Genomic DNA, 12,505 nt, shown 5'->3' with positions numbered 1-12,505 from the left:
TTGGGTGTAGCTGATTTAAACCATCTTAAACATTAGTAGTACACTATTTTATATTGTTTACATGTGCGCTACAAAAATCATCTGATAGGAACTCTCTTCCTGTGCTATTTTACAGTTTCTAGGTTTATCTGCGCCATTGCGCAGTAAGAAGACATTTTGGCACTATAAAATAAATCCTAAGTTTGTGATAATCACCGAAATCGGACTTTAAAATAAATAAAAATAAATTAAGGAACATTATTGGCTATTCCACAACAACAAAAATTGCTAACCCTAGCAACAATGTATAATGTATTGTAATAACAAAATTAGCAACATCAAATACAGAAGATAGAGCGATCCCAAAACAAATGTTTAGTTAGTTGATACAAATGTTATTGATAGAAGATTATTTTAAGATAAAACAATTTGTTTTATAACCTATTGTTGTTACATTGTAGCTGGTGAAAGATCTGATATGAACTGGTTTACCGACTACGAGAAAAAGGTTGTGTTATAATATTATAGGGACTGAGAAAATATTATATTTTATGTGTGGACAATTTTACATGATTAATATTATTTAGAACAAATTCTTCACTTAAACTTCTAAACGTTAAGTCTACACGAATTAATATAGGCTTGGCCTTAAATCTGAATAAACGGCGTAACAAACTTAAAGTAGACCATTCGAATTTTCTACACAAATATTTTATTAATAAATAATTATTTTACTAAGGTAAAAATATTGGTGTAGAAAATTCGAATGGTCTACTTTAAGTCTGTTACGCCGTTTATTCAGATTTAAGGCTAAGCCTCTATATTAATTCGTGTAGACTTAACGTTTAGAAGTTTAAGTGAAGAATTTGTTCAAAATAATATTATTTGATTTAATGTCAATATCCTCTCAAAACGTAATCCATACTTATATGCGAAAGATGCGAAAATGTGTCTGTCAGTTGATTCTATACGCTTAAACCACTGCACTTATATTATTAAGAAATTCTCTTATTTTATATGGCATTAAATCGGCCATTGTACATTGTGCAAAAAGTACAAAATAAAATAAATAAAATATAAAAATTTTGTATGCAGGTCTCGGGACTGGAATGAAGTAAGTCTATATAATATTATGTACATTTCTTTCCCGGAAAAATACGGAAGGATTTTAGTGTAACAAATTTGCGGGCAACATCTAGTTCGCTATAAAAATATTTTTTTTTGATTTATAATAATCTTACAAACAAAAACGTTTGCAGTATTCGACGTCTAAGCCCATGCCAAGATACCTAACCATCATAATACTATGTCTACTTATACTGAAAGTTGAAACATAGAAAAGCCTGTAGGTAGAGAAAATAAAGTGTATCCTACTTCAAAAACAATAACGAAAATAATTGGAATGTTCTTAAACGTGTGTAAAAGAAAATAATGAAAAAATATTATTGACATAGATGTAGAATATTAAGTTGTTATTTTTAAAAAATATATGTATATCAAGAAAGTTGATTTTATGGAAAAATTTGCTGCTTTCCTACATGGTTGATAAAAAAGCTAGATAATAAAAACAATTATTAGGTACCCTGCAACTTTTTCATAGCAGGGATAACAGGATAAGTACTTACCTTCTGAAGAATGTTACCTACATTATATTTTTATTTTAAAGTATTTTTTGTAACATACTTAGGTTAAATATTTTATTAGTATATGGTACAAAAAGAGGAGCATCTGCTGTTTTTTCATAGCCATATTAAATAAAGTATTTCTGACGAGAATAACATAGGCAACAATCTTTTATAGTACAAAAACTATCAGCTTTCTTCTCAAGTAAAATGTTAGAGAATTAAATTGGTCTTGATTTTTTAAAGGAATACTTTTGTAAACTATTTATCTTTTGGTAATCACTCGCCGACGGCAAGCGAGCGACGGTTGTGTAGCGACGGAAAATTGCACTGCGTAGCGGCGCGGCGTAGCGCCGTAGCTAGGCCAATTTCAGGAACGGGGTTTTACAACGTACAAAATACTGTGTCGGTAAACCTACATTTATATAAAATAAACGAGTATTTTTGTATTTAATTAATATTATGTGAATTGTGTATTTTGTAAGTAATAATTATTATTATTTTATTTTAATATTTTTGTGGCTCAACGCTAACTAATAGGTCATTCATGTCTAAATCTTTGCCAATCAATCTAATAAACTCTTTTTTAATCGTGAGAACTACCGTGAAAAATATGATCAGAGATAATAGACATTAAAATTGTGTAATGACTCTATAATAGTAATTACAATTAGAATTGTTTTGCATTGTATCAAAGTCAGAAAATAAAACAATAATATTAAGACGTTGGCCATTTCAAATTTAATAAACACTGTTTTTACCATAATATAATATTAATTGTCTTTTGATTACAGTTATAGCTTTTTCTGATTATGCTATGCTCCCTTTTTCTACTTGATTGGTCCTAAGTCCTAACTCTAATTTAAAAAAAAAGTATTAATTTATTTTTTCTTGTTCTTTTTTCTGTTAGAAAACCTGAAAATAGCTTGACTTGTAAATGAAACCGGCGTGTATAGTTTATACTTATATATTTTGAACTTATCAAACTATTTAATACACAAAATATACTACAGTACAACATAATAAATACAGCATTTATTTTGGCAAAATATGTGTCGACCGAACAATCCATACTAAGCTACTTATCTAAACAAAATTGTACAATTTATTTACATATCAAATATTAACCCTACTTTGTACATACATGACTAGATACACAAAATAATATTTTCGTAAAAAGTTAGAGAAAAGATGCTTCGGTTATTTCAAAATCAATGCTTTCATCGAAGGTAACACGCAAAAATACATTTTTTTTTTACAAAAATGAGGTATTCATTACAAAAAGACCGTTAGAATTACGAAAGTTTATGAGTACGCTTAATTTAATCATACGGACGATTTTATATTAGTAAACGCATTAATTTTACATAAGAAAATATTTTACAAACTCCGGTCGCTTTGGTCGTGGCTACGTCGTCGACTAAGTTAAGAGATCTTTACATTTTTACACACAGTACCTTCGAATCGCGACGGCCTTGCACTCGCACTAAAAGTCCTGTCCCGGGTCTCAGCCGGTCCTTCATCTGGCCCAGTCGTCCGGGCTGCCGGCCGGGTGGAGCGGCGAGAAGGCGCTGCGTCGCGGCTCCACATGGCTGTCCTGGGACCCGATGATGGATTCTATGGAGAAGCCGTTCCTCGATCTCTTTCCTCTGGGGTCCGTCTGGTCCGGCGCCCGCGGGGGCAGCGGCACGGGGCGCAGCGCCGCCGGCGGGGGCCTCGGCAGCGTCAACAGCGGTGAGGGAGGCAAGTAGCACGGGAGAGGGAGCAGCGGGGCGTACGCCTCCCGCGCCAGCATCGCGACGACGGCGTGCGCGTGCTGCAGCGACGGCGCCGGCCGCTTGTACCTCTTCCTTCGCCGCAGGAAGCTGCCATTGTCGAACATGTCCTCCGCGAGCGGATCCAGCGTCCAGTAGTTACCCTTCCCGGGATTCCCCGGCTCCCTAGGGATCTTTATGAAGCAGTCGTTGAGGCTGAGGTTGTGCCGGATCGAGTTCTGCCAGGCCGGGAACTTCTCGCGATAGTACGGGAACCGCGTCATGATGAACTCACATATGCCGCTCAGCGTGAGCTTTTTGTGCGGCGACTGGAGGATCGCCATGGTGATTAACGCGATGTACGAGTAGGGGGGCTTGATGAGTTGGGACGAAGACTTCTGCTTGGGCTTCTTGGGCGAGCTGGGCTTGGAGTCGGTGGGGCTCGGCGCGTTGAACTCGGAGTCGCTGGACGGCGGTGGCGCGTCGGGGGTGTCCTCGTCGACGGACACGTAGGCGTCCTCATGCGGGTAGTCGTGCAGGTAGTGCGGGAGGTAGAGACGCGGCGGCGGGCGCAGGTCGAGCGGGAGGTCGCCGTCCACGAGCATGTCGCGGTAGAGCTCGCAGTCGTCCATCGCGCGTCACATCCCGCGAGCGTCAGGCGGCGACTGCGGCGCGGCGCGAGGCGCGGCGTGCCCCGGCCCGGGCCCCGCCCCGACCTCCCTCGTTTACGTATCAGTAAACACAACAGTTGTCCTTATTATTACTGCGGGTCGGAGCTTTGTGCGAATATCAGGTCGCTAATCATTATTAGTCCTATCGATTTAACTTCGCGGAATGTCATACAGTTTTGTTTTTGTTGAAATGTTAACGTTTTGTTATTTTTTGTCTATTCAATGAATCCTCATCGGTTTAAAGTATTTTATGGACATTTTACCCTTTATTTTTAAGTTCACTATCGAAAACTCTACCATTTATCAATACATATATTCAATAAAGCTCTTACTTAATTAGTCAAGTTTTTCTGATCTCAAACTTGGTATTTTTACAGATTTAGGAAAAATATTAGTCTATAAGTATTTCAGGAGGCATTAAGAATACTCTATAGTAATTTACAAAGACTACCAATGTAGCACAAATAAATATACAACTTCTAAAACGAGTCGGCAAAATCAACATTTATCCATATTTGATCCTGAAAGAAGTCTTTATGAAATCTCATAAAGGGAATTTCTAACACAATTCAGGTATAAATTCCCGTAAAAAATATTCCACTGACAATACTCGGCTGTGGAAACCTTCGTGTGTGTTTCCTACCAAAACATTTACCCCTGGGGCGTCGAGGGAAAAGCTACGCGGGGGACGGAGAGGGAAGATACATAGAGTGGGACAGAAGACGATAATGACCAATCAGAGCGGCGGTAGGGAGGCGGGCCGTCCCCAAAGCTAACATGTCAGGGCGGGGCGGTGGATCCTATTATAGTCTAGCAAGCAAATAATATTTCGTACAATGTATACAGTGGGATGGGTAGGGAGTCGCTAATTTATTTTCAACTTTGGTTACGGCTTGTTTTTCAGCTTTGCGAGCTGTTATTTAAATTGAACGTCAGTAGGTAGGTATAATGAAGGAATTTCGGTCTGTTTACCGTTCGCAATTCGACATCGTTTACTATGTGGTTCCATTTCCTTTTTGTTTCGTATTTTGATTAGCGCTTTGTTCTGTTATGATGTAGATAATGCTACTGATTTATTTAGAACTATATAGTAGAGTATAGAGTTATAGACCTTCGTTCTCCAATAGAATTTCTTCTTAATAATAATATATGGGTGTAAAACTAAGTGATAATACATACTTTAGGGTTACACACCCTAAAGTGTTTATTACGTGTGTTCCATATAAAGAGTTCACTGTGAAAGTAGCAGCGCTGTAAGGCCAATTGTTTGTGATTTGTATGGGCACGGGACTCATACACACCCTAAAGTATTATCACTTTGTTTTGTTACACCTTGTATTTTTTTTTTTTATAAAAAAAGGGGGGCACACGAGCAAACGTGTCACCTGCTGGAAAGCAACTTCCGTCGCCCATGGCCACTCGCAGCATCAGAAGAGCTGCAGGTGCGTTGCCGGCCTTTAAGAGGGAATAGGGTAATAGGGGAGGGTAGGGAAGGGAATAGGGTAGGGGATTGGGCCTCCGGTAAACTCACTCACTCGGCGAAACACAGCGCAAGCGCTGTTTCACGCCGGTTTTCTGTGAGAACGTGGTATTTCTCCGGTCGAGCCGGCCCATTCGTGCCGAAGCATGGCTCTCCCACGTATAAAAGTATATAGTTATGATGTAAAAAAAACTGAAATGCTTATTTGTAGCTGGTAGATATTATTATAAGGTTTCACTTTACAAACTTTTTCATATTTTAATAAATCAGTCAAGATTCAGACTTCCTTTATTACATTGCGTATTGGTAAGTACGTCATGATCTATCTAAATAGGTATAATGGTACCAATTTTAATACTTTGATAAAATCGCTCACATTGACTATGTGATTACCGATTTCTCGGCTGAGTGGGGACCGCGCTACGAACACGCAATGTGAAACCCTTGCTTGTCTTACTCCTTCAAAACGGCTTGACTGATTTCAATGAAAATTTTCGAGTTAACTGTGTTTTGTTGTTTGGAGGTCACTTGTAAGTGTATACCTAATTAGGGTGTAGTACCTATAATAGTAATGTATGAGTACCTTTTCTTTTAAGTTGATGATCTAAATTAGTTAGTTCATGAAAAGCTGTGTCATTACCTCAGAACAGGAAAGTCATTACTAGACGGATTACTAGATCGGATTATATGCATTTGCATACTTGCATATGCAAATGCATATAATGGCACTTTTTAGGCGATAGTGCATATTTTGGCAATTTTTCATTGATAGTGCATATTTCGGTAGTTTTATGTCCTCGTACTACTGTATGTCATGATAGCTAGTTTGGAGACAAAACTAGCTATCATGACATACAGTAAGGCCACAAAACAGAGGTACGATTGATCAAAACACTTAAACTATGTGGCTCCATCGCCATTTCAATACACCCGATAGGTACAATATCTTTCTAGAAACAACATTTTTCTTTGTAGTTGGAATTGGAAACATTAGTAAAAAATTTAAATAAAATAGTTACCGATTTATTAAACTTCCATGGGCTAATATTAAGATTGCAATTGGAAATTGTTGGTAGAAAATTATTATTGGTGCTGTATAAAAAACGAAAAATCCTGGATTTGATGAAATTATAAAAAATCGACGCTTTTATTAACGGCACCACCAGAAAGCTCTTAAAAAATAATAAATTTTAATAATAAGTGACTTGTACATATTTTGTGCATATTTCAGCCATTTATCGTGCATACTTGCATGCATATTTCGGCACTCTCATAATTATAAAATAAAGAAAACTATTGATAAATTCGCTGAATGTTGATTTAAATTACAAAATAAGTTGAAGGCTCGGCTTGAATATGATCTGAAAACTTTTTACGATAGATATATTTCATGGCTATGCAATATTTTGCTTGGCTCCTTTTTACATTTGATGTTTTGGGTGGATTTCATTTCTTTTTTTAAGGTTTCTTTTTTTTTCAGGTCACGTTAAAACTTTTCTGTACTTAGCTAAGTACCCATTCTCTATCTCTAGGTATATATTCTAGGTCGTAAAATAATTGATAATAACAGGTTGGTACTTCTACAATGTACAAATTCTAAGACGATAGCCCAACAACTTTTGAACTTTCAGGAGGTTATTCGTGCACCGATGTTACTTTCGATTGAGTATAACGACCTATCCCTAATTTTTTTAAACCATAATAATTATACTCCGCAAACAAGTGATACCGCGATATAAAGGGAGTGCTACACCATCTATCGAGCGAGTATGGAGTGTACATCGTAATTCGCAGTTCTGATTTCATTTATATTTTAATCTAATTTAATTATCATAGTTTAATTGTTAACTTTGTTAACACTATTTTTCCTTTTGAACATAGAATAATTATTATGAAGTTGAAACTCATTGCAAAGCCACAAACATAAAAATCTTTTCTTTTAATTTAATAAAGTTATATTATACTTTTCAGTTTTTAGGTATCCTGGCACAAAGGATGAAAACGGGAGTCTATTCCTAATGAGTCTAGACTTCGCTGTCTGTCTGTCGTCCGTCCGTGTGTCACGAGGATAGATCTCGAGAACCGTAATAGTTAGATATTTTAATTTTTTACAAATTATGTACTTTTGTTGTCGCTATAAAAGCTAATAGTCCAACTAAAATAAAATAAATGATTAATCGGGGGTCTCATACAACAAACACGTTTTTTTGCCCTTTTTTGATCTATATCCATAATGATAAAAGTAAGGTTTTTGAAAATTTCAAAAAATACTTAATTGTATTTCAACTTTAATAATAAGTAATAAAAAGTACATAAACTTGTGATTTAAGGGGGGCTCCCATACAAATTTACGGTACGGAACCCTATGTACGCCAGTCCGACTCGCACTTGGCCAGTTTCATAATTTTTCCATTCATTGTGGATAACGACCTACCTTGTTGCCAAATTTCAAGGTTCGAAGTCTGCTAGAAGTACCTTAGAGTTTTGATGATCTGTCAGTCAGCGAGTGACAAAATGTAGTAACGTAACTATTAAACTATTTATCGAAATATTATGTAATTTTGAGGTCAAGCTAGTTTTAATACTTGCTCCTAGTCACCGAAATTCTAAATCCCTAGCTTTGTTAACATCGAAGATAAAGGGGGTGTGAAAAAGCCGCGAACCGCTCCGAGAAAAGTATGCTACGGCAGTGCCTTTGCTAAAAAGCTTGGCTGGAGCACTGCCGTGCTCCCAGATACAGAAAACTTATTTTTATAGAAATGTTTGATAAGATGTAATGTCATCGTTTTAAAACACGCTGCGTTATTCGACTTTATCCCATAAAGTTAATATTCGCTAGGTATATTAACTTTATGCTTTATCCATACTAAATACTAAGTAATAGGTATTAGATATGAATGCAAGTGTTTGTCTGTCTGTCTATTACCTCTTCACGCCTAAACCTCTGAACCGATTTTGCTGAAATTTGGCATTGAAGATACTTTGAGTCCCGAGAAAGGACATAGGATTTTTGTCCCGGAAAAATGTACGGTTCCCGTGTGATAAATTTTGGCGAAACGGAGTTGTGGGCGTCATCTAGTACCTAAATGGTCCATGGTCTAATACATAAGCCAGTAAATACATACTATGCTATTTAAAATACCTAATATGTAATATTAGATACTATTAATAGATATTTTAGATCTTGGACCAAGGTAGTATTATGAGACCATTATGATCTATAGGTACCTACTATATAATATTATTATATTATAAAGCGGAAGAGTTTGTTTGTTTGTTTGTTTGAACGCGCTAATCTCAGGAACTACAGCCTGCCTAGCATACGCCAACGAGATATCTCACTCTCGACATAATTAAAAACTACTCGTCTCATAATGTCAAAATCTCGACATAGATCTACGCGAGAAAAAATGTTTGTCATGCTAAGGGTCAATAGAGATGAAGAGACAAACCATCAAACATCGAGAAAACATGTAGAGTGAGATATCTCGTTGGCGTATGCTAGGCAGGCTGGTCCGATTTGAAAAAATATTTCAATGTTAGATAGCCCATTTATCGAGGAAGACTATAACTAGGTTGTATTTTATCACGCTAAGACTAATAGTAGCGAAGTAAGGAAAATGTGGAAAAAACGGGTGAAATTATTTCAAATGGCTTATCTCACTAACTACTGAAGCAATTTATCTGTTATTTGGCATATATAAGAAGTAGACCACGTGAAGGATGATATGCGAGTTTTTGTGGACTAATTTGTCTGTGAAATACCTATCTAATTTATGCTGGCGAAGCCGCGCGGTACGTATAGTGAGACATTGTGTTACAAATTCTATTCCCACACATTTCTACTATGAAAGCATGCATAATATTATGATGCTAAGCCTGCATTGCACTACAATACATTGAAGAACACTTTGTTATAATATTTGTATATTCGAGTATAGCTTACGGTGGGCTGTTGCCTGTTGATCTACGTCACAGGTAATCTGAGGTAAGCACAGGTAAACTCGGGTAAGCTGAGGTAATCCGTCAAAGCGCTGGCAGGTAATGCGGTTGGTAAACATTAGTGGGCGGCCGCAAAGATCGACGAACGATTCTTTGGTGAACACTGAAATATGATAATATTTTAATATAGTGAACCAAGCTGGTTTTCAATAGATTTCGTTTTTTATAGAAAACTAGCGACCCGCCCCGGCGTCGCACGGGTATAAAACATACCTATAGCCACTGAAAAAATTATTAGAATTGATAGCCTATGATCCTTCACGTGGTCTACTTATTATATGTGCCAAATAACATAAAAATTGCTCCAGCTATCTAACACTGAAAGAATTGTTTAAATCGGACCAGAACTTCCTGAGATTAGGGCGTTCAAGTTAGCCCTTTCAAATAATTTCCCCAATTTCTTCCACATTTTCCTCTATTTATTCGCTTCTATTAAGTCTTAGCGTGATAAAATATAGCCTTCCTCGATAAATGGGCTATCTAACACTGAAAGAATCATCAAAATCCGTTGCGTAGTTTTAAAGATTAAAGGGACATGAGGGAAAAAAAGCGACTTTGTTTTATAATATTATGTACTTACATAAATAGATATAGAATATAGATATTATGACAGACGATGAAAATGTTACATGATGATAAAGTTGTGGTCAGTTTGACATGAAATAAGGAAACAAATATCAAAGTAGTTAATTGATAAGTAGCTAGGTAATATATGACTGATTACATAAAATATCTTGAAATTATTTAAGTTAAGTGGTTTTTAAATGTTATTATATATAAATAACGTCTAGTGATTTACATTAAAATAAGTACAGCAATTATAAAATTATAATTTTACTTTTTTAGATACTCATGTCGCCCTCTATTATCAAGAGACAACCTTTAAAACACTTATGTGCTAATGCCATCTGTTGTTCAATGGCTTAAACAACTAATAGAAAGATGAAAGAACCCAAGATATTGTTACTATCTAGTTTCACGCTAGATTGTACTTTGGCAGTAAACTATTTTTGTTCATTCGGAGCAGTTGAGGGAACGCGCGTACCATGTTTATATATTGAATTATCTATGGCGCGTACGTACAGAAATTGTAGACGGGTCAAATATACTATAATATGATATTTGTTAACCCTCGGTTGGTCGCGCTTTTTAAATAACGCCGTTGGTCACCTGGGGTCTTTGAAAGCCCGAAAATTAAATGACATAAAAATGGCATCAATTTTTATTTCTTTACTTTTTTCTGCAAATTATTGTTATTTATTTTAATATTAATCAGAGTAAATCAAAAAATTAATTATATTTTGAATACTTATAACCGAAACTCACAATTTAAAAATAGAAGTTATAATAGTTTTGTATATGACCTATATTATGTGTAACACTTAATGGTGGCAGAATAAACGTTTATTTATTTATTTATTTAGAAGTCAAAAAGTTTCAAGTGGAAACCGTAAGATAGGAAAATTTAAAAAAATTCAACATAGTTTTAAAATTGTGGTAAAACGAGTAGATAACTGAAATAATAGTTAAATTTCCTGTAAGTTAAAATGAAATTTAAAAGCTAAGTCCAAATAACATATAAACTATTGGATGTTAAACATTGACAAATTTTCAGCACCAAAACCTTGTATATCTTATACAATTTCCTGTTTTAATACTTTAAACGTATGGTTTTATAGCGACAATTAGTTTCTAGTCATCACCAAAAAATAATCATCATCGTTTTGGTCTACATAGCAAAATATGCATTTCTGGAAAATATTGTTTTATATCGCTTACTAGAAGTTTTAGACGTGCGTCTAAAACAATAAGAACCAACACACGTACATTTTAATTGATTTATTATTAAAATACAAGGAAAATGACAAAAAAAATCCATTTTGGTGTGAAAACTGTATGAAAATATCAAATTGAATTTAGTTACGCGGTTGGTCACCTGGGGTCTTTAAAGACCCCAGCGTGAATAAAAACATCTGTAACACACAATACATGTACGCGAGCTCAGATGAGTGGCAATTATATCGAAATATAATTCCTTTTAGGAAGCTACCTAAAGAGCGGAGTTGCTACTATTAATTTAAATATAGTTTTTTCGCGTTTTCGCAAACTCCGGGCTTTTAAAGACCCCACGCGACCAACCGAGGGTTAATTACGAAGTTTCGAACTTGTGACGCCAGCTGGCAGCACTTTCTTTGTATGGCGTACACCACACTATACCATTGTATAGTGGTATTCAACTTATTTTTGATGCGACCTTTTTTTATAAAAAAAAATTGCGACCCCCTTTTTGCTTCATCATAATATTATGTAAAAATTCTCTTACTATAATTATTATAGGTAAGTATAATATTTTTAATCTTTACTGTTTTTAAACTGAAATAGCTGTTCTCTCAACCTCCAGCCCCAGGTTGGTTGGCACTGCACTGGTTGAAAAACACTGTTGTACGTGGCAGCCGGCAGGGTAATAGAACAGGTAAATTGAGACTACTAAGTTTCGGATAGGCGACTCCAGTTTGCAGTATCTTTGTTGCGCATGTTCCCTTTTTTTGCACAAGAAAGCTCCCTAAACGGTCCCTAGGCGACCTACAATAATATTGAACAACTTATTTGACAATGAGATTAAAAGGCGGGCGCGCTCAATATTAACCATAGACGATTTAATAATATTGCACAATAAAATTGATTGTCTAGGGCCGCCTATCGTATGAAGTTGATCATTGAACGAATTTATCGCATACAGTAGCCGGACTTAAAACAAACTCAGTAAAAATAACAACACAGACTTTAAACGAATAAATATATTTTTGCCTATTAATCTACATAATCTACACAATATACAAAAACATGTCCAATTAATTACTTCAAAACAACCAACACAAAGAAATAAATTAGTTTGAAAACACTTAATTTTGTCAAATAACATAGGTGTTAAGTGTTAACTAACTTTTCACAGAATTATTTTTTCTGCTGTAAGGTAAAAAAATATTTTCACCATTA

General features: G+C 35.6%; 1 protein-coding gene across 1 annotated transcript; it reads right to left on the bottom strand.

The window, feature by feature from the left end:
- Nucleotides 1-2,666: 2,666 nt before the first annotated feature.
- On the bottom strand, nt 2,667-4,003 carry LOC121737151 (forkhead box protein D3-like). The gene has a single exon (XM_042128720.1). It carries the CDS (start codon nt 3,985-3,987, stop codon nt 3,121-3,123), a length of 867 nt encoding a protein of 288 aa, XP_041984654.1. The 5' UTR covers nt 3,988-4,003; the 3' UTR covers nt 2,667-3,120.
- Between the last annotated feature and the right edge of the window lie 8,502 nt (nt 4,004-12,505).

The sequence above is a fragment of the Aricia agestis genome, chromosome 20 (genome assembly GCF_905147365.1).
Source record: "Aricia agestis chromosome 20, ilAriAges1.1, whole genome shotgun sequence".
NCBI classification, from domain to species: domain Eukaryota; kingdom Metazoa; phylum Arthropoda; class Insecta; order Lepidoptera; family Lycaenidae; genus Aricia; species Aricia agestis.
This window is presented reverse-complemented; position numbering and strand designations above follow the sequence as displayed.